Consider the following 24,351-nt stretch of genomic DNA (forward strand, 5'->3'; position numbering starts at 1 on the left):
ACAAATCTGACTGCAGCAAATAAAACAATGCCTTTCTCATAACCCGCTCCAAATCTTCAAAATCGTACTCCACATTTTTGTCAGTAGTTCTTCTAACAACCACAAAGGTATTATTCAGCACAAAAGTTAAGTGTAGTCAGTTGTAAAATGTGCTAAATGTAGTAGCCTTTTTCTCCTGTAAATGTGTTGCCATGGAGAGTAGAGAGACCGGCAAACCAGTGTTTAGTCTCACATTCCCCTTTCAAAGCGCTTGCACTGTTTACCAGACCATTTGCTGCAAATTCAAGCTTTATCACACTCTTCCTGCCTGACCTCACACCAATGGCAATGACCAGTGTAGATGTTGGTCCTCACCATATTTACCCAAAGTGAACTGCTTATTTCACGACTGAATGCTGTTGGTTGCCCGGATTGCTGCAGTTGAAATTATTGTTAACTGACTGACTTTCATTTGACTGACTTTTCTTTTTGCATTGCAGATCCACAGCAGCCATTCGTTGCACCTCAATATGCCTCTAGACCTCTGCTCCTCTGGACTATGAGAAATTACACCAGCCTCATTATTCCATGCCGAACCTCTTCTCCTGATGCTGTTGTGACACTTAGTTCGGTAAGCTCCCCCCCTCTTCATCTTTGTGCCACATCTTTTAATGCCTGTCTAGGTGCAATAAATCATACAAATTAGGCAGTGGATGTGATTGAGGAAGGGCACTGGCTCTCGCAATGGATGTGTTTTAAATGGCTGTGGCAGACGCAGTGTGGGCTTTACTGTAGGAAGCGCAGGCGCACCGGAGGGAGTCATCCTGTCGCCTTCCTGCAAGAACAGGAAGGTGCATCAAGAGAACCTTTCTTTGAATTGCTTCTTAGCTAAATATAGTAATTGGTATCTTACAAAAACTCAGGAATTCACAGACAAACAGGCTCAGTATCCAGTCAAAAAAGAAAAGTGATACCCAACAGTCGTTGTCACCTATTCTTAGTCATGATCCATCATAGTGGAACATTACAGAATGAATAATGTAATTGTGAATTTCTTTAGTTTATACTATTCTGTATTCTACCATAAATTAATTTTGTAAGCTGTATTTTTTTGTTCAATGCAGTCACCTTCTTTATCAAAAGAGGTTGAGGAAGAAATTAAGTGGGATCCAAAAGTAGGGTTCAAGATTCCCTATGGTTCGTTTGATCACTACACTTTGCTCTCTTGTAACACGGAGGTGAATGGACATCATTACAGATCAATTTACATGCCTAGAAGATGGAGTAAGTACTATGTGTTATTATTCATGAGTCATTATACAGCACTGTTTCTGAAGGATATGTTTCTTTCCCACAGGTGATGACCTTAATAATGTAAAGATTACTCCAGATCATGTAAAACTATTAGTTGGAGACCTCCTTGTTCTTAATTGTACTGGTGAAACCACTTTTAATGGAAGAATCAAATTCGAATGGGAGCTTCCTCGGAAAACAGTAAGTTATTGTAACTGCAGTAAATAATAAATAACAGGAGACTGTAATCCTGTTTCTTTTGAATCTGTTTTGTTTGCAGGAGCACCGGTATGATACTAATAAAACCCTGTCAAAGTCTGGAAACGTCTATTCCATGAGTAATGCATTGTATTTGCCCAATGTAACAATGGAGGATAAGGGGCTGTACCAGTGTACAGCGGATGTGGATTCCACAAAGTACAAAACTGTTGCAGTAACAGTGATAGTTTATGGTCAGTCTTTTTATTGAAATAAAATGACCTTTTTCTCACAATTGCATCTATACTTTCAATCACTTACTTTTTCAGATCGTCCTTTTCTCAATGTGACATATAAGATTGACAAACCCAGAACTATTATTGTTAACAAATACAATAAGAAGGTTTCATTTGGACCAAAGGTCAAAGCAGTGCCTCCCCCTGACACATTAATTTGGTAAGTAACAACAGAGATAAAGGCTATTCCTGGCTTTTACATAAGCAAAAGAAAAAGTATAATGAAGTATAATGTTTATGTTTCAGGTATAAAGATGGCATTCCTATCAAAAATAATTCAAGTTGCCACAAAATGTCAGGAAACAACCTGATTATCAGTGATGTACAGCAGAAGCACGCAGGTGTCTACACAATGATTGTGGGAAATCAAAACAAAGGACTGTACAAGAATATAAGTTACTCTCTGTTTTTCAATGGTAAGTTCATATAAAAAGCAAATGAAACACATGCCTTGTTGCTGTACTGTGTGCTGCTGTGGCCTGTAGTTCATGGAGTCCAGTCACGAAGACGGTAGGTAGCAGCTTAGTATGAGAGGAATTTGGGGGCTTGTTGATTCCAGGACAGGATTGACGTATACAGTGACAGCTGTTGTTGATTATTGGGGCTGCTCTGACGGGGATTGGAGCAGTGTGCAACAGCCAAGGCTCATTTCTGTAAGATCCTGCTCCCACACTGTGCGAGATGGCCACAGTTCATTTATATCTTCACAAAAGTACAGATAACACAAATCACTAACTCATTTCAACCACTTCGACCATTTTAGCCTTATTTAGTCACACACAACAGCAGTTAAATCTACCATAATCAACATCATAGAATAATAAGAATAAATATAAAGGAAGTAACACAGATTTATTAATTTTGCTGTATTCGATTTTCCAGATTAGAAGTAATTGTGGACCCAGTGTCTGGTGATGTATACAGCATGTTTATGTCCCAAAGTCTCTATTAATCTTCATCAAAAAAATTGTTCAGGTCAAATCTTTATCTAAACAAATTACAAAAAGGTGCTTTGTGAAAAAAACATGCACTTTGTTCCCAGCTGTGCACTGTGTCATGGAACAGTGTTTTTTGATAGAAAAGTGAAAGTGACTGGAGGTCTTTACTAAACAGCACAGGAATCTAAGGTTCAGCTGAGCGCAGAAGTCATGACTGCTCTGACATGGGCGCAGGCCACAGTGGGGTTGTTGTTTGACCTACAGCCTCAGACTTGCCACTCATCCTGCCACAGAATCAGGAAGGCTGGAACCTCTGGCAGTGTTGCCAACATTCTCAACCACTACTGCTCATTAATCAAACATTAACTGATCCTCTGAGGGTCATGTTTATTTGTTTTACCCTCTCTATTATCTCTAAAGGTTCATTTGAACTTTGCTTGATTTGTTTTACAGTGCCTCCAGCCATTTCTGAGGCAGAGCTCTCCACGGTGGATGTGCAGCCCTATATGTTTGGCAAAGACCAACAGTTAGCATGCACTGCCTATGGACTGCCTTTGCCAAACATCGCTTGGTTCTGGCAGCCATGTCCCTCGGATTCAAATACAACACAGTGAGTCACTGAGCTTTGATGTAGCAATCATCTAAGCACTCAAGCGTTCAAATAGCATTTTCTGCATCAATGGTCAGTTAACGTTCTTTTTTTTAAGACAGTTAAAAGTCAAACTATCTGGTGGTTAATACTGAAGTCTTAAATGATCAAAGGCTAGTTTTCTTCAATAAATTGTAATTTGTACTTGACAGGAATGGGACTCCTAAATCAAAGATACAAAACCACAGTTTTATAAACAATCTACATTCAAAATATTTCATGAGATTTAATGTTTTCCGAGTGCATCAAGATATGGGTTTTAGGGGGAAACTAATGAGGCCAGTATTGTACCTGTCTCTGTTAATCCACTTTTTGTTGCTTTTTATGATAATATCTCTCCCACATCTTAGTAGTATAACTAAAACATATTCTCCAGGGTTATTTAGAGAGAGTTAGAGAGAGGGTTGGATTTTACTGCTTCTCATGAAAGTGATTAGTATAGTATGGTCTTTATTGCCTTGGCAGGTTAAGAAGTCATCAAATATCAATTGTTGACCACCAAGGTCTAAGGATCAGCTTATCTTCTCTGACCAGAGGCTCGGGGGGTTCCTGTGTGAGCTGACGCTCAGCACAGCCCTTCCTGCCGAGGCTGCCATTTCCTCCTCGGCCTCTGCTCTCATCAGGTTGATTGTTCCCCTCCACGGGCGCTCACGCCGTCACTAGGGCTAACTACACTTTACAGCTACCACAATCCTAACACAGGTTACGGCTACAATATCCATGTTTGCTGCTGCAGTGCTCAGCTTTACTCAGTCATTTGTGGGTTTTTAATATTAACAATGATTATAACTTAAATGCACACATTTTGGAGTACTTTCAATTAAGCTTGTACTTGTTTGTTTAATATTATGTTTTTATCACTTACAGTTGCAATGAAAGTGCCCATCAAGCCATGAAATCATTTCCTGTTACAACTGATATTAATAATGGAAATTATTCCCACAATTGGATCAAGAGTGTAAACTATAAACCTGAGCTGGTGCAAGGGAAAAATAAGGTATGTCCTCTTCATAATTGCTAAGTAACAACTCCAAACCTTCAGCAATGTTTCTTTTTGTTGTTGTAAACAACTATTAAGGTTTATGGTAGTGGTGCACCAATATGGACATTTCAGGCCGATACGATATCAATGTTATGGGAAAAACTTGGGCTGATAACTGATATTGGGCCAATAGTTTTTTAATAATTTTTTTTATGTTATTTCAATATTTTGAACAAAAGAAATACTGCTGTGAAAGCTATGTCCAAAATAAAAAATAATTTCTATTTTAAAATGTATAGAACTAATACAACACATACTATCCTTCAATTGTGGGTAAAGCAATATGTTTAGGTATAGGCTCTAATATGATTATTCTTTACTCGAGTAAAATTGAGTGTCACACTTTTCGATTCTGTGAATTTACTGTTTTATAAATATTACTTATCGGCCTAAAGTCTCTCTGTACCTCCAGTCCGGGTGTCATGTTTATAGCAACAGAAACTTATTTCCTCATTTTCTTCCTGTTTCTGTGAAGAGCGACAGAGAACTCTTTCAATACAGGAGCGCAATATCGCCATAGTGATATCAGTGCTTTTGGCTGATACCAGTATTACTCAATGGCATGAATATCGCCTGATACCGATACTGGGCTGACATATTGGTGCATCCCTAGTTTATGGAGTACAATGTTCTTCTTTTGGAGCCAGTTACTAAAACCTTTAACCATTGAACTGAGAACTACATTGATGATTAAATCATGTGCAGGTGTCAAAGCTGACCGGGGGAAAATATAACCAAAAGATACAATTATCGCTTTCAACTGTGTTTTATATACAATATGTGCATAGATTTAGCTACATTGTGAATTTGTTGACTTGCATTAATCAGTTTTATTTTCAGAAATTATGAAGTTCTCGTGGGCAAACGCATAGTTTTCTTTGAGGGTCAGAACAAAGGGTCAGCAATAACATGCCGGTTTGTAGTTGGATGAATTCCTTTCTTTCACCCCACATAAATTGTGTTGGAGTGTTGGGCTTTATAAGTGGTGCTTCTGAAAGTGTTTTTAGAAAACATGTAAGTAAGATAAAGGGCACTGAAATCAAATTCATATAATGACATTACTTATTGCGATGCATTATTGTTCACAAGATCCTGACTTTTTCAGGCAGTGGTCTTTGAAATATCAGCTGTGAAATTACAAATTATGAACTAAATATATATGTTGCTTCTTCAAATACTAACCCATTTACTGTGTGTTGCAAACTAAAGACTCATCTTTTCAGCCAAAGCTTTCAATCACAATCTCACAATATTCAATCTGTTTCTAACAGTCTGCCAGTATACTAGTGATCGGAGCAGCCAATGTATCAGGACTCTACACGTGTGTGGCCAACAATGACGAGGGCACAGGCACAATGACTATTCCCTTCTTCATTACTGGTAAGTATCAATTATTCAAATATTGTAGGATTGCCTATTGTTATATTATGTTTTGCTTACTGTTGAGATGCAGTAAGCGTGACCAGCAGTTATGACAGTTGTGTAAGACTTCACAATGTACAGCTCTTGAGTCAGGACATACTGATAATGGGACAAGCACTGCTAGGAATTTGCTGACTATGTTATCCAGTAAAGAATCCAAGAGGGCATTGATTGAAACCATGTTCCTTTAAAGCCAGAGCGCTTCTGAGAGGAAGCGCGGCACATATGTATGTTCTCAGCGCTATCATGGCACACTTTAAAAACAGCTACAAATAACTGCATTCCTGCTTTAGGGCCAGCAGGTCATTCTGTGAGTCTACATTTCTTTGTTATGTTTCTCTGACTATTTCCAAATGTTCCCAAATGCATACCCAGTGAGACAGTTATGTAATGATTGCATAGATGAGGCGTCACTCTTCAAAATCACTATTTATCAGCTGACCTAATACAGCTTGGATTTTAGTCCAATATTAGCAAGCAACAAAAAGTAGGTTGCCTTATGGGGTGAAAATATTATAGATGATTCAAAACATTTACTGGAGTCCAGTTTTGCCCAAGGGTTGAAAGATTGAAGAATGATGGTATGCTGCCTAGAAGTGGATGAAATGTACATCTGTGCTCTTTTTATGAAGAAGAAAATGCTTTCCATCAATTTGAATAAACAAGTCTGGTCTGGTTCCTTTGGGGGCTAGACTCAGCTTCAAATGAATGTCTGCAGGGGTGGCCATCCGCCATGTTGTCCACCGCAGCATGCTTTCAATTAGCTGTGATGAAACAAATTTGGAATTTCTGGCCGCATTGGACTGGCCCCAGTTTGTTTAAGGTTAAGTTTAAGGTGCACTTTATTGTCCCCATGGGGAAATTTATCCTCTACATTTAACCCATTCTTCAATCATTCTTCAATCCCACTCAGACATCTCCTCAGGAGCAGTGAGTGCCACAGCGCAGCACCCGGGGATCCATCAAATCTTATGCAGACTGTGAAGGTATTAAAGAGCCTTGCGCTCAATTGTCCATTTTTTCTGTCCCTTGTTTCTATAGATCACTCGGAGGAAATTGCGGTTTTGGCACCGACTGTTATTGAGGGGAACGATGCTGTCCTGACGTGCCGGGCTGCTCGTTATCTCTACACAGACCTTAAGTGGCTTGATTCAAGAAATCAAACCATTACCTCAAATGTGTCTACTCTTCAAACAAGAACACACTCCATATCGCGTTCTCTCCATTTGTATAACGTGTCTCAAAACAGCTCTAGTTACTACAGGTGTCAGGGGCAGAAAGTGCACAATAAAGTTGTGCTGAAAACTGCTATCTTAAATGTTGCTGGTAAGTGAGAAAACATTTGTATGTTCTTACTCTACTGTACTATAATGCACGCAATATGTGTCTTTGTTAGAGAGAAAACTTCCTCGGCTGAGCCAAAATCTTACGAATCGGGATGTGAATAGTAGCACCACACTCGTACTGACTTGTTTAGCTGTTGGAGTTCCTCCTCCATACATTATGTGGTACAAAAATGGGATTGAAGTGGAAAAAGACCCAGGTAAACATTTATAATAACCCTCAATTCAGGTATACTTTTTTTAATTTAAATACATATTTTGTATTATTTCTATTCATAGGTATCACATTTGGTGATGGGGTCCTGACCATTGACAGAGTAAAAAAAGATGATGAAGGACTTTATGAGTGTGTGGCCATTAATGCTCTTGGAGCTGCAAAGACAAGTGCTGTGGTTACTGTCAATGGTTAGTCACTCTGCTTTTTATTTATTTAGAGTCCTACTATCTAACTAATTATCTTTGTCTGACTATTTTTCTTACTGAAAAGTCTCCCTGAGCACAAAATGTGTGACTGCCTGCAGTCAATTTGGTGATTGATGATTTTCATTGTGTCGTCCACTAATTTCTTCAAAGGAATTCTTCAAAGGAATTGACAAAATAAGATAAGATAAGATAAGATAAGATATTCCTTTATTGTCCCACAGGGGGAAATTTCATTGGTGCAACGCAGGTAGATACAGAGGTAGATACAGAAGAACAGATCACTTATAGGAAGTCTGAAAAACACTTTCAGTAGAAGATCTCCTATAAATAAATAAAAACTCCCATAGACAAATAAATAAATACATAAAAAATGCTTAATCCTCTGGTCAAACACATCAATAGTTTCTGATGATGACTTCTCTTCCAGATGATGACAGTAAGCCAAATGTTGAGGTAATCATCCTGGTGTGTACTGGAGCAGCTGCAACTTTCCTCTGGCTTATGCTTATTTTGTTTATTCGCAAACTTAGAAAGGTAAGTGTTCCATATCACTACATGTGTGTATTTAGAGAGTTATATATGTATGTGTCAATATATAGAGTTATATATTGACTGAATGTGCTGCCCTGAATTTTGTATTGGTACTATTTATATAACTATTTATTGACATTGTCTGGGGTTCTGCGAAACAATATCTATTTTTTTTATGTATGCATAAATATGACGCTGAATTTTTGTGCTTAAATAAATTGTATGTACAAAACATGGCCTTAAATTAAAATACTGTACTTTCCCTGTCAGAAATGTCAATGTAAGTGAATTTATGTAAAACTAATATTTATCATTTTAATGTTTTTTAGCAGCCTGCACATTATAAAATGGGACCATCAATCATCATTGATCCGGATGAGTGTCCTCTTGAAGAGCAAAATGAGCTGCTTCAGTACGACAGCAGCAAATGGGAGTTTCCTCGAGATCGACTGCAACTAGGTATGTGTTGAATTTACAAATATTTTTACATTAATTTGAAAAATATGTTATTAATAATATAATAAATATAAATAAATATGTTATTAAGACTAAGAATGAATAGCATACCTGTACTTATTTTGAGGATGATCCATTAAGATGACAATTTGTCTCTATATAAACATACAACTTTGAATGTAGAAAATATTGTAATTTGGATAATTATTTTCTCTTTAATTTCACTGTTCAATTTTCTCTGTGTTGTTGATTTTATGCGTTTTTAAGTAATTTATTAAGTTTTCTTGAAATTTTCCGATTTGTGATTTTTCTTTAAATCACATGTTGTATGGCCAATTATGAATTTAGGTAAGACCCTTGGCCATGGAGCTTTTGGAAAAGTTGTGGAGGCTTCAGCGTTTGGGATTGACAAGTTTTCAACGTGCAAGACTGTTGCCGTTAAAATGCTCAAAGGTACAGTGTTAAGGGTTTTACATTATACATGTTTTTTCAGAATCTTGGCTCTGGTTTGCGTTTTCACCATAGAGGCCTTGAAATTCATCCTCAAACCTGAGTTCACTCAATGGGCTGAATAGAGCATTTATTGTGGTATGTGAAGGAGATGAATAAATCCTATGTGTCACTGAGGCCAGAGATATATTTCCTGAGCAGAGCTCAAGAGCCACATGTGACTACAATTAATGTTAGTATGGAGTGTATTCTACTTGGAGGTAAAGGGTCTAACCCTGCCATGATAAAGAAAAGTGTGTGAGTGAATACAAACCGGGCTTAGGTATGACACACACACACACACTTTTTGAAATGTTGGTTGCAATGTTGCATATGTGTAGACGCAGATGATATGGAGAGCATAATATATCCAGGAAGAACAGGTTGCTGAAATAGTAATCATGTCTGGTCATAAATCATGAACCCCGGGTCAAACCCGCTCTGGTTAGTCCGAGGTCAAACTTAATGGAAAGCAGCAGGCCTCTCAAACGGTCCATGGTTTAGTTGAGAGTATCAAACAAACCAAACCCGTTCAAAATACTGTATATGTTTTTGGTCATAGCAACATATATCAACTTAAGGTCCAGGGGCCAGATCACGACCCCTTTCCCAATATGTTTTGTTTTCTGGTATAGTTTTTGGTTAGTACCAGCTAGCTAGCTTAGTTCTTATTTAATTCTGCTTTATACCTGGTTTGGACCTGATTTAGACCTGGTTCGGTTCTGGGTTAGCCTTGGTTCTGACCTGGCCCAGAAGCCATGACTCCCCGAGAAATCTGGCCCTCGGGAAAGTTAAGTTCAATAGCCCAGATGTATGCCACTTGTTTACTCTGTTTCATACATTTTATAGGAGGTGCAACATCCAATGAACGAAAAGCTCTGATGTCAGAGCTGAAAATCCTCATTCATATCGGACATCATTTGAATGTTGTGAATCTACTGGGAGCCTGCACAAAGCCAGGAGGTGTGCTGATGACTGCATAACATGTTTGCAGATTATTTTGCTCATAATAAACATATTTATTTTATAGGACCATTGATGATGATTGTTGAGTTTTGTAAATATGGAAACTTGTCTAACTATTTGAGGAGCAAACGGGATGATTTTATAGTCTATAAGGTGAGTTTCTTCTACTTTTTGTTGATGAAAATAAAGTATTGCTGCTGGTTTATTCCTTTACCTTGTGTTGGATGCAGAAGCAGGATGGTAAGGTACTGTCGGGGTCTGGTTGTGAGCTGAGTGAGTTGATGAAGCGCCGTCTGGAGAGTGTGGCCAGTACCGGAAGCTCAGCCAGCTCTGGCTTTATAGAAGATAAGAGCTACTGCGACTCAGAGGAAGAGGAAGAAGGTAGATGTCCCTTCCCCTCAACCCTGCCCCCGCTGCCTCGCGACCCCCTAAGTCTCAACTCTACCCCAAAGAAAATAAGTCTCTCCTTGGATTGTTTTCTGAGGGGACACTTCCTGCTTCTGTTCGGTTGTACAATCACTGCAGCAGGAGCCTCTGTCACCCACTGAGATTAGGACGGCATATGTTTGTTTCTTGTCCCTGCTCAGTGATTCTTAGCTCTCCTTCAAACCCAACCTGGGTTTCACATTGTATTATTTTGGGTTGGATTAGCTGTTTACTCAGGTGCATCTGTGGAAGGACCCCTCTGAGCACCTGACCAGCACCTCAGGGTCATGAGTACACCTTTTCTCTGACATCTGAAACCTAAATAACAAATTCGATTTGTTTTGTCCATCACCATAAAAGTAAATGTTAGTAGAGGATTATATGACCAATTAGTTTGTTTTTTAATGTGGTGAAGAAGTCCATTGTGACATGGTGGTTTCATTTGCACTACATACTGTATGTAATAATTCACTTAAGTATAATTCTAACATGTAGTTTTCTCTTACAGAAGCTGAAGATTTATACAAAAGAGTCTTGACCTTAGAAGATTTGATTTGCTACAGTTTCCAAGTTGCAAAAGGCATGGAGTTCTTGGCCTCTCGTAAGGTAAATCAACGTCTTTCTTACAAAATATTTGTACATTCTTTTACATATATATATATATATATATATATATCATTTATGTATTCTTTCTAGTGCATTCATCGAGATTTGGCAGCAAGAAACATTTTACTTTCTGAGAACAATGTTGTCAAGATTTGTGACTTTGGACTCGCTCGGGATGTGTACAAAGACCCAGATTATGTGCGAAAAGGAGATGTGAGTAGATTCCTTACAGGCCAATGCTACCTATGTGTATTTTGGTGACATTCACAGTAAATAGCCTATTGTGCTTCATGTGGTTTTCTGTCCATAGGCAAGACTTCCACTGAAGTGGATGGCACCGGAAGCCATTTTTGACAAGGTCTACACCACTCAGAGTGATGTGTGGTCATTTGGTGTTCTCATGTGGGAAATCTTCTCTTTGGGTAAGTGCAATTCAGGTCACATCGGACACTGACTAAGCAAGAACCCAGAGTTAAGACTTGTTTATAATTATAATTTTCCTGAAAATTGTTTCTTAATCTTAAGAAAAGCAATGAGTCAGATTTGTACAAGCGTGACTCATTTTACCACAGAGCAGTTCCCTTTAACACAACCATGGTTAACAAAAACTGGATAAAATGTGTTTGAGTGAACTAAGCCCCAGCTAAATGTATAACCATGACCTCTGTTACAACCCCTTCGGGAAGAGGCAAATAGTAAATCGAGTTTATTGGAACATTTTGTCTGACATAAAGGAAAATCTGGTTTATGCTGTCGTATGGATCTTTATATTTACCTCCTGGCTCCTGATCATGTTCCTTCATGATCAACAAATGGCTGTTTACAAAACGCCCTTGCATTTCTTTTGTTAGGTGCCTCTCCGTATCCTGGAGTCCAGATTGATGAAGAGTTTTGTTGTAGACTGAAGGAGGGGACCAGGATGAGAGCACCAGAATACTCCTCATCAGAAATGTAAGAAGTACACTGCATTATTCATTAAGATGGTTGAGCAGCCACGTGTTCATGTGATGATTGAGTGATCAAAAAGGCCGTTGGTACAGATTGACTTTACTCTAATCATAAGTAGAAACAAACTCTGCACAGAGAAATTCAGATTTTAAATCCTGACTAGATATTCTTTATTAATTATGTGAAAGTAAAGCTGCTTTCTGGAGGGATCGGCTGATTGACACTAAAATGAGTTCAGTTGGCTTTTGACAATCCTATTTTAAAAGCTGAAGGTAAATACACTAAAATGAGTTTTAGCTACTTGTAATGAAGCAAAAATGTCCAGGTAGAATCCATATAAAAGTCCTATTATTTTTTTCATTTTCATTCATTTTATTTTAGGGTTATTTTTTTGTTTGTGGGTTTGGAGTACAAACTGACCCTGCTGCTTCCCAGAATGATTGTTTTGACTGGAAATAAGTGGGTTACAGTTTTATATTTATGTACAGCACATGTAGTAGTTTTAGTTCCCTTTTATAAGAAATGGACACAATGGGAAAAAGTCCAACATCCTAAGCATAAAGGGCTTAAAAATCACACCCGTACTCAAATTTCTATAATATTTATATAATCCAGATTTATAAAAATGCTCTTACTAAATAAATTAAACTAGCTGAATGAATTTGTCAACTTGGCAAAAGAACCACTGATTGAAATTGATTCTCTAAATGTAATCCAGATTGTATTTTTCAGATCTCTCAGTGAGGTATTTGTAGAGACAGACCAACTGGTGCCAAGAATCCCTTGTACGTTTCAGCTGCACAAAAGAAATGGCCTGTACCAGATTATATTTGGCATGCTTGTGACGTTGAGGCCAAGATAAATTGCTCTAAAGGTATTAAAATGAATGTTGAAGGAAATGCGTTTGGAGTCAATGGGATGAAACTGGTCAGGCTCAGGTTTCCTGTGAGAAGCGTGCGCTGGATCAGGTTATGAAATCAAAGTTATTTTTCAGATGAAGCTTGAACAAAAGAAAGACATTAGGAAGAGGATGCTCACTTCCTGTCCCAATACCAAAAACATCATAGCCATGCTATTTATGCTTCCAGACACACAGAGAGGATTTACTACATCTTGTGTCTGCTTCCTTTGCCGTCTCACTGACAGTCTTAAGAATGTCTGTTGAGATCGTCCTATGGCTTTACACCGCTTTGGGACAAACTGCAGCCACAACTTTTTAACAATTTTAACATAAGGCCTTATGCTTGGTCTTAAGATTTTGATGTGTATATTGTCTGATTATTATTCAGCTTCAGTACACATTTTTGGCTCTTTTATATTCATTTTCTTCAGCAACAAAAACATGAAGGCTAGATATTTAAAATCTATTGTAATTTAAATAAATTTTGCCTGTGCAGAGGCGGAAATCACGGGGGGACACGACAACCCGCGCATCACTAGTGCTCTCTGTCTCCGCTGTCTCTGCTCTAAAGTTCTGTCTGCGGACCAGGGAGTGGAGGAGTTTGTGTGAGCAGAAAAGGACGTGTTAGGGGATTAAAGACCAACAAACACTTCAACAGCCTACATGAAAATGAAAAGCTTATTAGTGGCCAAGCATTTATACCTTTTGACTTAAGTTACTCATTTTAATCCTACGCGGTAAGGCTGGATCAAAAAGAGTTAAGATTTAAATTGCATTTTATATTTCAAAAAACTTCTGTGTCCACAACTGCTGTATTTTCTTCACCTTCAGCTATCAGACCATGTTGGACTGTTGGCACGGGGAGCCGCTAAAGAGACCCTCTTTCACAGAGCTGGTGGGAGGACTCGGGGATTTGCTTCAGGCCAGTGTTCAACAGGTATGGCAACAATAAAAAAATACTGAAAACATTAATGCATTTGACATATCGAAGTAGTATTTTGTGTATCAAAAATGCACTTCACACAGGGGCAGAATTTCTGTTTCTACTCATTTCGGAGGTTTTAGAAGACGAGAAACTATTTAGCAAAGCAATTTAGAAATAAAACTGGCACCAAATACTGTTGTGCTGTTTTTTGTGTTTTTTTATTATCTATCATTATTGATATTAAATGTTGAGTTGCAGTAAACTAAACAATAAACTAAACAGCAGTCTATTATTCTATTCTATTCTAAGTATTATGGAGCAGTTCCTGGTCCGTCTAATGTTTAAAGACAATTGTGTTTTGACTGTAACAGGAGGGAAAACACTACATCCCAATCAACACAGTGTTGCTGGCTAAAGTAGGAGATCTATCAGGGTCCACAGATGACAAGCTCACACAACCCATGTCCCACCGCGACTCTGGAGGAACTTGGTGAGAACTGCACTCATTCTCACATTTTGATGTTTTGATGTTTTACTATAATGTTATGGTATGACTCTCAGTAACAGCCTGAAAACCACCAGTGCTTGGTACTGATACCAAGTAAATCGTCTGTAAAATCATTTGAAAGGTTTCAGTTATGACTACATTATTATTTTAATTCCCTCTAAACAATGCCAATTGACCTTATTTGCACATGATAAGAAACACACAGCTAAGAGCTTTAAGAGCAGGAACTTCCCCAGAAGCACACGGCTGCCATAAGATTTATGTCCACTTGGAATAATATTTGTCCTGCACTGATTTTCACTGTTTGTTGAAAGGTGTTGAAAAGCAGCAACGACAGTTTGCTCTTAAGCTAAATTAAGCGTGTGTTTTAACCGCAGGGTGTTGAAATGTACAAGTCAACAAAATGTGTTTGATAGAGCTATGTCATAGATACTGCGCATGTGCAAAATGGCGCCGCCCATGGCAGCCGCGACGTTTGGTGCTATGTGTTGTTTTGTCTGTTTTTGTTCGTAAATTATGTGTCTGCGTGCTCTTACACTCGTGAAGAGCTCTTATCCATCAGAACTACAACACCTACGGACACAGTGTCACCCCGGCCACTTTAAGACACTGCGCAGGCGAGCTGGCCCCGGTCTTCACTGGCATTTTTAACACCTCCCAGGAGTCGTGCCATGTCCCAGCCTGCTTCAAGTCGTCCATCATCGTCCCTGTCCCCAAGAAGCCCCGGATCACTGGACTTAATGACTACAGACCTGTGGCACTGACGTCTGTAGTCATGGTGTCATTTGAGCGCCTGGTCCTCCCCCACCTCAAGTCCTTCACCTCCTCCTGCTGGACCCCCTGCAGTTCGCGTACAGAGCAAACAGGTCTGTGGACGACGCCATAAACCTGGCACTCCACTTCACCCTGCAGCATCTGGACTCCCCGGGAACCTACGCCAGGATCCTGTTTGTGGACTTCAGCTCGGTTTTCAACACCATCCTCCCCGCTCTGCTCCAGGACAAGCTCTCCCAGCTCAACGTGCCTGACTCCACCTGCAGGTGGATCACCAACTTCCTGACGGATCGGAGGCAGTGCGTGAGGCTTGGGAAGAATGTCTCAGACACACGGACCATCAGCACAGGAGCACCACAGGGCTGTGTACTTTCTCCCCTGCTCTTCTCCCTGTACACAAACTGCTGCATCTCCAGCCATGCCTCCGTAAAACTGATAAAGTTTGCGGACGACACCACCCTCATGGGGCTCTCAGACGGGGATAAGTCTGTCTACAGGAGGGAGGTGGAGCGGCTGGTGTCCTGGTGCAGCGGTAACAACCTGGAGCTCAACGCCCAAAAAACAGTGGAGATGATCGTGGACTTCAGGAAAGTCACAGCCCCCCAACCCCCCCTCACCATCACAGACTCCCCCATCTCCACTGTGGACTCCCTCTGCTTTCTCTGTATCACCATCCCCCGGGACCTCAAGTGGGAGCCCACGATCAGCTCCCTCAGCAAGAAGGCCCAGCAGAAGATGTACTTCCTGTGGCAGCTGAAGAAAGCAAAGCTGCCAGTGGAGATGATGGTGCAGTTCTACACGGCCATCATCGAGTCCATCCTCACCTCCTCCATCACCGTGTGGTACGCTGGAGCCACAGCCAGAGACAAGCAGAGACTACAGCGCATTGTGCGCTCTGCTGAGAAGGTGATCGGCCGCGAAATTCCATCTCTGCAAGACCTGTACGTCTGCAGGACTCTGGGACATGCAGGTCGGATCACACCCGACCCTTCTCACCCGGCACACGGACTATTTGAACCACTCCCCTCAGGCAGGAGGCCACTCCCCTCAGGCAGGAGGCCACTCCCTTCAGGCAGGAGGCTACGGTCCATCCGGACCAGAACCTCCCGTCACAAGAACAGTTTCTTTCTCTCTGCCGTTACTACTACTCATGAACACTTCCTAAGCACTTTGCACTTACTGGTCACTTTTTATTGCACTACATACTTTATTTTATGTACATATCATGTCTATTTTTAACTCTACTTACCTATTTTTAAAACCTGATAGTTATTTATTGTCCATTGTTTTTGTATTAATTGTTCAGTGTTTGATGTTTGTGTTGCACAGGACTGCCAGGACAAGTTCCTATGTCCGTGAATCCTGTTCATTGACAAATGGCAATAAACTTTATTCTGATTCTGATTCTGATATTACTTATTCATGTTTTGTCTGTAAATACAGCATGTAAGGTGTTTTATTTTATTTCTTAAATCATAATTTGGCAGGAACATGAAGATACGTCCTGCTAGTGTGAAAACCTTCGATGAGGTGACCATGGACAATGGAACCAATCAGAACCATGTGGTATGTTATTTGTATAAAAAGCTACATTTCTGATCATATTTTTAACCTGTAATATGGAAACTTGCTGTCTCTGTGTGTTCATCAGAGCGGGCAATCAGACAGTGGGTTGGGCCTGTCCACAGAAAACATGAAGACACTGAAGCGTCTTGAGTCGTTAGCTGGGCGACCTCTGAGCATCATAGCTTTGGCGTAAGTGCTGCGTAAAGCCTTAAACATGGCCTGGAAGGGACAATACCTGCTGGGAAACCTTCCCACTGAGCCGGAATGCAGACACTATAACGTCTTACAGCACACACTGCGCTGCGTTTGAAAAGAAGTCTGCAACTAGTTTAGTCTTTTGTCTCCAGAGACCACGCCTGAGGCCAAGTGACAAAGGGGACATGGGTTAGATAAAGTTTGGAGGGAGCAAACTGAAAGGCCAAGTGGCTGCATTACCAGAGGCACACGTTTTTTAAGACTTTTGTTTCTCACACACATGGCTGTTCTTTCAAAGCCTCTCAGAACTCCTCTTACTTCCCCAAATCTAACCGTAACAAATGGGCTTCAGAAGCTCCAATGTAATCGTCTATAATGTTCTCTCCTTTGAGGATATTTGAGGTGAGGATCAAATCTGAGTCAAAAGTATATAAATCATTCCCTTCTTTGTCCTCAGCAGGAGTTTCAGAGCTCACATATTATGCTCACAGCAGTCAGTGGCAGGGTTAATTCACAGGGTCATACCCTTTGAGCCAGCTGTTATTATGTAAAAACTAAAATAACATTATCCTGTCTATAATAACATTATTCTGTCTATAATAACAGTATTCTGTCTATAACAGTATTCTGTAAAAACTATAATAACATTATTCTGTCTATAATAACAGTATTCTGTCTATAATCACAGTATTCTGTCTATAACAGTATTTTGTAAAAACTATAATCACATTATTCTGTAGGTATTCATGAAGATGATAAGATTGAGGATTTTTAATCACACAAGCGCCGTTACTTCTGCTATAATTTTAAATGTGTCTGTATTAGATTATTTTTGTTTGAAAGAAGAAAAAACGTATTTGAAAAAAAAGTGTCAGACTTCCATGTAACCTCACCAATATTCAACACCGAAGGCTGTTTAAAACCCTGATTCCCATTTACTTTTATGTATTCAATGGTAGACAGCAAGCCACACCGGCCACAGGCCCCTGTTGTTCTGAAACAAAGTTTGCCAGCGTTGATACGGCCCGCTGCCATGGTGAAGTGTGTCCAGGCACGCAGAGAACGATGTGTGGGGACTTCCTCATTAGACAGTCACACAGTCATTGCCACCTTGGAATTTTACGAGGCTATGGTCTTTAGAAGCTGTTTTTGTTTTGGAAAGTTTCACCTGTCAACTTTTAAGGATAAGTTTTTTTTTTTTTGTCTTTTTTTAAACCTTTACTGATATTATTTTGTTATGTTGTATACACTATTGTAATAGGTAAATCTTCCAGCTCTGCCACAGCATACCAGTACAGAGGCGTCATCTGCCCCTGCTGGGCTCTGACCCTTTTGCCTTGTCTGAGGAGCCTAGGAAACTCCTAGCAACCGACAAAGACAAAAGCCAGCAATTACTCATATTCTGTGGCTCAAGCCATGGAGAAATGCCATAGATGACTGATTACATCATAAGTGCATAACAAAATGTTTGCACATACCTACCGGGGCTGCACAATATTAAGAAAACCTGATATTCCTGATAACTGCATTGGATGATTTCAAAGATGTCCGAATGTCTCTTCTATCAAACATTATATTGTCAAAAATAGTTTCAATATATTCCTCTTCTTTAACAACCACATACCATTGTAAAGCATTCGGCCTTTGTAGTGCTTTCTCGTCAGAAGTTGAAATTCCACTCCCATATTTCTTCTAATTAAAATCGAACAATGGGGTGTCACAAGTGTGTTTTTTGTTTTCAGGAAGAAGGCCATGAGTAAGAGCAAAGAGTCGGTCCTAGGTGACTTCAGCCTGGATGACTCGGCGCTGGACGCTGGTCTGGAGTGTCACAGCCCTCCACCCGATTACAACTCTGTGGTGCGCTACTCCACTCCACCGGTTTAACGCCTGCTCCCCCTCAGGACCGCCCTCTTCACTGGACTGACTTTTAGGAGGAAAACCTGTGCTATTGTATCAGCGGATTCTGGGGATGCCTTCAGTGCAACAAAAAAATGTAAACTTTTATCACCCATGTTTCTGCTCATTTGTCCACCTCTCCACACAGGCTCAGGTAATTATTGAATCTACTGTGAAAATGCACTGCAGTCCCCATCGAATTCATGCAATATCTGCCAGTCTATATAAGGACATTCAAAGCAGTGTTAGGTTTCTTACTGTTGTTGTTTTGAGTGTAAGAATCCCCATACAAGTTATAAGGAATGCTTCACCATGACCAGAGGATATGCAGGCAATATTTATGATATTTCAATTCAATTAGCTAAACTCAGGTTAGTCACACATCTGATTTTACTTTTGAATAAAAAGAACATCCGCCAAAAGCTCTAACAAATGCTGTATTTATTATAATTTTTGAAGAGAACATGCTTTTGTTATAGTCAGCATATCATATGAGACAATTGTGTTTTCAAACTGTCGTTCTGTGAGAGAACGACTCTCACATCAGTGAGAGTCGTTCTCTCACAGTCGTTGTTGAACAGTCGTTGTTGAATATACAACACAAAGATATCGTCATTGAACACATTCAGTTGCAATGCAGCCTGTAGCATTTGAACAAACTAACAAGTACAACATACAGTCAGTGTACCAAGTTATTGTCTTTAAGTATTTATCAAACAGTGTTACAGATATTTTGTATTTTATTTAACAATTTTCTAATAAATTTGTTTTTTGTACTTGTACTAAGGTTTTATTCACATGTATTTGCAAACACATTCCATTAATTTTAGCCTATTACAATTACCTGTAGGCTACTTATTATACTTTGTAATAAGTTGTGCGTTATTTAAAGTACTGTCTTCACACTGTAAACAGAGCATATAAATAAATAAAGACATATTTATACAGTAATTATGGTCTGGTCTTTTAATTGCTTTAATCCTTCAAATATTTCAGATTCTGAAATATGTTGTATAAAATTGCATGTGCACATGATATCTCTTTTGAACCATTGATAAAGCAGGCGGCTGATTGCTCCCACCAGATTTCCAGCGCCTTGATGGAGCATGTGTTTGTGCTGGAGCCGCTCCTTGAGCCTGTCAGAGCGTCACATCCTGGCCCGGGATGGTGTCGGCAGCCTGTCTGTTCACCGGGACAATACCCCCTGAGTCTGAACGGGGGAAGGAAGGAACTCTTAATCATCCCAAAGAAACAAACCACATGGTGTTCCCAACTCACAAATCCACCCAAAGCTTCCGATGGCACTGACTTACCGACACTGGGAGGGTGCCACTGAATCACACGCTACTGTTCAGATCAGCCATCTCCTCTGTCCTGTCAGGACTTATTTACAGTAAGGAGTGTGCCCAACAACAGGGTTTACCTCTGAGCCATTTCCAAAAAGGAGACAAACAAATAGGGAAAGGATGTAGACACAGGCTCCAGACTGATGTTTTCTGGTTCAAATGTACTTGAATTCAAACACATGGATATGATCAAAGATTATCTACATCCACGATGATAGATATTAAAATAAAAGGTATGTCAGAATGGCAGTGATGCACTGAACCACAGGAAATGTAAGAGAAAGCTTAACATTATTGCAAAAGCTGTACAAAGAGAAAACACATTTTTGGAAATGCTTGAGGGGGAAAAAACATAAGACAGTTGGTTAATCAGTACAAGTATTTAAAACTCACACCTATTGCACAGCTTGAAATAATACAAAGACAAAAAAATGCCAAAAAACAAAGCTCCTCCATGCCAGAGTCACACAACGTCTCCCCCCCATCCCTGCCCAACAAGGTGAAGGGTGGATAGCGGACACATCCGCACCCCTCACCTAAAACAGAACAATGGACCGGATTCTTTTCTTCTCTCCTCTACTCCACCTACTGCATGACAACAAGTAAACAAAGCTAGTCTATATTTGGAGCTGGAATCTGGGACCATTGAATCTGTGCTAGAACTTTGACTAATTCTATCATCACAAGGGAGGAATTGTTGAGAAATAGAGGGTTGCAAGTGATAAGTCAAACCTCAAAATATATTGCCTAAGATCGGAGCAAAACCAAAAATAAACCACCAATAATAGCAGCTGCCTATACACTGAGTCATATGTTCATTCATAAAAGTGGTGAAGCGTGAGGAGCAGATGTGATGTAAGACCAGAGCCACCTATTGTATATATATTCCTTACTTAACAGTAAGTATAAAGGGAAATATATAGATTTATATAGATATATATTTCATTTCTGTGAGCTAGCATCTTTTTTCTTGTTTTAATTGTTCCAAGCATACCATTCAGCAGTTTATGTCAGTCTCTAGCCTTTCTCTTCGGGCCTTGTTTACGAGCCGTGAGGAAACAGCTGAGGGGACAGTGAAGGGCCACTGGTGAGTCCAAGTGCGCTCACATCTGCACACAACAGTTTACACTGCACATTCTGACACCGGACATATGTTTTACATTAGATGGACTGTGTCAGTGTTGAGCTGTGCTGGAGGTTTATCCAGAAATAGTAACAGATGCTCCTCTTACTTCTCATCCCACAGCGAAACACCACAGAAAATTAAACAACATCGGTGAAGTTATGCAACAGAGGATTCCTGCGCTCAGCGTGCTGAGCTCAGCCAAATAACTCCAGTTAGACTTTTCAGATGGACTGGATCAGTTATGATGGAGGCATGCAGCACCTTGTGTTGAATGAGCATGTTGCTTCTCATAACAACATACCAATAGTACCGAGTACAGACTAGTGACTTGCAACCGTCATAACTTGCATTTCTGACACGATGGCGCCCTCTTGTGACAAAGGAGATTTCATTCTACTCAGAGGACTGGGTGTGCGCGACTTTGTACAGAACTTTTATGATAGTCATTAGAACTATTTCCTTTGGATGTTTGATTTTAAGAATTCGCACATCAGCCTGCTCTGGGACTGCATTTGGAGATTAGTGCTGCATCTATCTATCATGTTCAGGTTCAAGCCTATAGCCTACACCGCCCCAGTCTCATTAAATGAATAATGCACAGAACTAAATAAAAAAAATTGGATGCTGCAGATCCCCTCAAATGTGTCAGTCTATATATCGTATAATATAATATAGTAGATCCATGATGCTATGGCCTCATCACTTCACCTTACCATCTCATTTGCTGAAACCAAAACCCCTTTGAGCTATAAGATTTAGTCTGCCCTCTTGTGGTTAGTTTGTCACACTTGCTGGATCCTGCTTAAAACGCATAGTTGATGTATGGGCGCGTGGGCACATGTTCTGATCAAAATGCCAATGATCTTTTGACAAAGCTATGACGTGTGCTGTTGTTTTAAAGCCTTATTACCTAAACAAAATATAAGCAGCTTGGGGAAAAACCTATGGGTAAAACAGCCATCTGTCACAAATAAGCATAGGTTGGTTTACATGATGCCATCAATAGTCTTCCCCCAGTTTAAGGTAGAGGACATGTCAAAATGGAGAAACGTTCTAAATGCAGGTGTTTAGACATGGTTTATATAGTTCTGAATTTACTGGGAAACAAAACACCAAAAACTGTCTTCTATTCTATGTTTAATCTGACGTGATGGTTTCTATATTGACTACTCTACTCACAAACGTCCTGGATTACAACAATAATTTGCATATTAACAATATTAACTTTAGCTGCCCCCATCTGAATGTTATGATGTCATCTGAATTGTTTTTTACAATATATGGTGCCATTGTTGTTCATCCCCAAAAGCGTGATTATGGTCAGGACTTTAAGACAAAGGATTAAAATGGTTAGTCTTTTGAGCCAGGCCGTAACAAATCAAAATAAATCTAAATGTGTTGATCATATGTGTCTATTCCTTTCAAAAACAGCATATTGGAGTTGCTCTCCATCTGAAATATGACATCAGAACGTGAACGCAAACTATTGTCGCCAAACTGAGACCTGAACTGGCCTTTTAGGCTGAATTTTCTGTCTGTTCCGGTTGAGTCCAAAAGGGAGCAGGAGTGGTCTATGATCAGGGCACAGAGACCCAGAGGCGTGAGCTCTCCCTGTGTGACCCACGTCTTGGACAGATGAAAGGGACGTCTTATCTGATGAAGCAGGTTTGGGCCTTCACTGTACTTTTATGACACATTAAATAACTGAAATACCTTTTTCTATTTTATTTTTTTGCCAACTCATCAAATACTTTCACACACTAACACACCTTCTCTCTCATGAAAGGCCCATGGGCCTATATTATGTACACTATTGTGACTTTAGGCCCTAAACCTTACATCCTTCTGTTATATTCTCAATGTTTTTTTCTAGATGAGGCATCTGACTCGATTAGACTGATCAGTAAATTGTGTGGGCAACAAACACTACACATTTATTTACCTAGTCAAACTTTTGACAAACCAATTAGTGCACCATATAACGCACAAGGACACCTGTAACAGAGCACACAATGAAGGATACGTGCTGGCTGGAAATACAATTAAATGTTTATGTTATAGTGCATTTTCTGTTATCCCGGTGAGTGAAAGCTTGTTTCAACTTATTAAATAAATAAAATTCAACTTTCGGCACTGGCCGTGTAAATTGTTAATGGCAAATAGCTTTAGAAACCATTTCCTTGGATGACAGATATGCCTTCTCAATGATTTTACAGTGAGTTTGGTGGGACTGCAGGCCGATGTGTTCAAAGGCGCTGTTTGTCACAGAGGGGGTTGTGGCGAGTTTCCTTTAAACCGGAATTAGCCGTGAAGTGCGACCTTGGGGTGTGAAGATGGAATACGAAAGCTCTGGTTTGTAAAAAGTCTCTCATACTTTGCACCTCATTTGCAAGTAAGCTTAATATCTTCTAAAATAATACAAGATGTGCCTTTGTTTTCAGTGTAACATGGAAAGCATTATGGATTCACTACATTGATTGAACTGAAATTGCCACTGATATTTCGATAAAAATGTCAAAACACTTCAAATTAAACAAAGCAAAAATGTATTTATCAAAAAGATTACATCAAATTAAGATCAGTGGTGATGTGAAGCGTGCGTAATTATGCGTCTTGTGGCACGATTCCATTTGGAATCCGGCTACAGTTGTCCACACTCGCAGCTAATGTATTCATTACATTTAATGTATTCAACCTCTCCCGGGTTGGATAGGCCAGCTGCGAAGTGATGACGCTGTTTAGAAGGGGGACCTCTGGCCCGCGCCGCAAAACTCGCGCATTTGGATGTAAATGGACCTAGGAGGAGAACTGACGTCAGGAGGGCCTTGGTTATACCTCTAGCATCTTGTCAACACACGCACATGATGAGAGATGGTATCACGAGAGGAGCTACGTCGCGTTTGTAACTGAGGAGTCACTTTGGACTATTACACCATTCTTTTTTTTTCTTTAAAAACAACAACAACAACAACAACTATATAGGCTATACAGAAGAAGGATTGTTTTAGATGTGCGACAATATGTTGCCATAAAATCAGAGCACGGGGTCCATTTTTCCTTGTTTTAATTGAGCTTTAATTGAGGCTTTTATTTTTATTTTGCACAAATC

General features: G+C 39.8%; 1 protein-coding gene across 3 annotated transcripts in view; it reads left to right on the forward strand.

Annotated features, from left to right (window-relative positions):
- Positions 1 to 19,705, forward strand: part of kdrl (kinase insert domain receptor like) — a 30,750-nt gene extending 11,045 nt beyond the window's left edge. Inside the window, exons 4-30 of one of the 3 annotated variants that reach the window (XM_072437139.1) lie at positions 480 to 610; positions 1,104 to 1,263; positions 1,337 to 1,473; positions 1,553 to 1,724; positions 1,800 to 1,926; positions 2,013 to 2,182; positions 3,158 to 3,314; positions 4,221 to 4,350; positions 5,667 to 5,775; positions 6,859 to 7,143; positions 7,214 to 7,360; positions 7,440 to 7,565; positions 8,011 to 8,117; positions 8,444 to 8,573; positions 8,919 to 9,023; positions 9,909 to 10,022; positions 10,090 to 10,178; positions 10,256 to 10,406; positions 10,960 to 11,057; positions 11,148 to 11,270; positions 11,368 to 11,479; positions 11,909 to 12,008; positions 13,738 to 13,843; positions 14,203 to 14,321; positions 16,601 to 16,679; positions 16,765 to 16,868; positions 18,621 to 19,705. In XM_072437139.1, the coding sequence (XP_072293240.1) occupies positions 480 to 610; positions 1,104 to 1,263; positions 1,337 to 1,473; positions 1,553 to 1,724; positions 1,800 to 1,926; positions 2,013 to 2,182; positions 3,158 to 3,314; positions 4,221 to 4,350; positions 5,667 to 5,775; positions 6,859 to 7,143; positions 7,214 to 7,360; positions 7,440 to 7,565; positions 8,011 to 8,117; positions 8,444 to 8,573; positions 8,919 to 9,023; positions 9,909 to 10,022; positions 10,090 to 10,178; positions 10,256 to 10,406; positions 10,960 to 11,057; positions 11,148 to 11,270; positions 11,368 to 11,479; positions 11,909 to 12,008; positions 13,738 to 13,843; positions 14,203 to 14,321; positions 16,601 to 16,679; positions 16,765 to 16,868; positions 18,621 to 18,630 (3,398 nt within the window). In that variant the 3' untranslated portion in view covers positions 18,631 to 19,705. Of the gene's footprint in view, positions 1 to 479; positions 611 to 1,103; positions 1,264 to 1,336; positions 1,474 to 1,552; positions 1,725 to 1,799; positions 1,927 to 2,012; positions 2,183 to 3,157; positions 3,315 to 4,220; positions 4,351 to 5,666; positions 5,776 to 6,858; positions 7,144 to 7,213; positions 7,361 to 7,439; positions 7,566 to 8,010; positions 8,118 to 8,443; positions 8,574 to 8,918; positions 9,024 to 9,908; positions 10,023 to 10,089; positions 10,179 to 10,255; positions 10,407 to 10,959; positions 11,058 to 11,147; positions 11,271 to 11,367; positions 11,480 to 11,908; positions 12,009 to 13,737; positions 13,844 to 14,202; positions 14,322 to 16,600; positions 16,680 to 16,764; positions 16,869 to 18,616 lie in introns of all 3 variants that reach the window. The other 2 variants (XM_072437124.1, XM_072437132.1) reach the window with 2 other exon arrangements.
- Positions 19,706 to 24,351: the final 4,646 nt, after the last annotated feature.

The sequence above is a fragment of the Eucyclogobius newberryi genome, unplaced genomic scaffold, assembly GCF_026437365.1.
Source record: "Eucyclogobius newberryi isolate DKJ021-1_F unplaced genomic scaffold, fEucNew1.0.hap1 SCAF_11, whole genome shotgun sequence".
Classification (NCBI taxonomy): domain Eukaryota; kingdom Metazoa; phylum Chordata; class Actinopteri; order Gobiiformes; family Gobiidae; genus Eucyclogobius; species Eucyclogobius newberryi.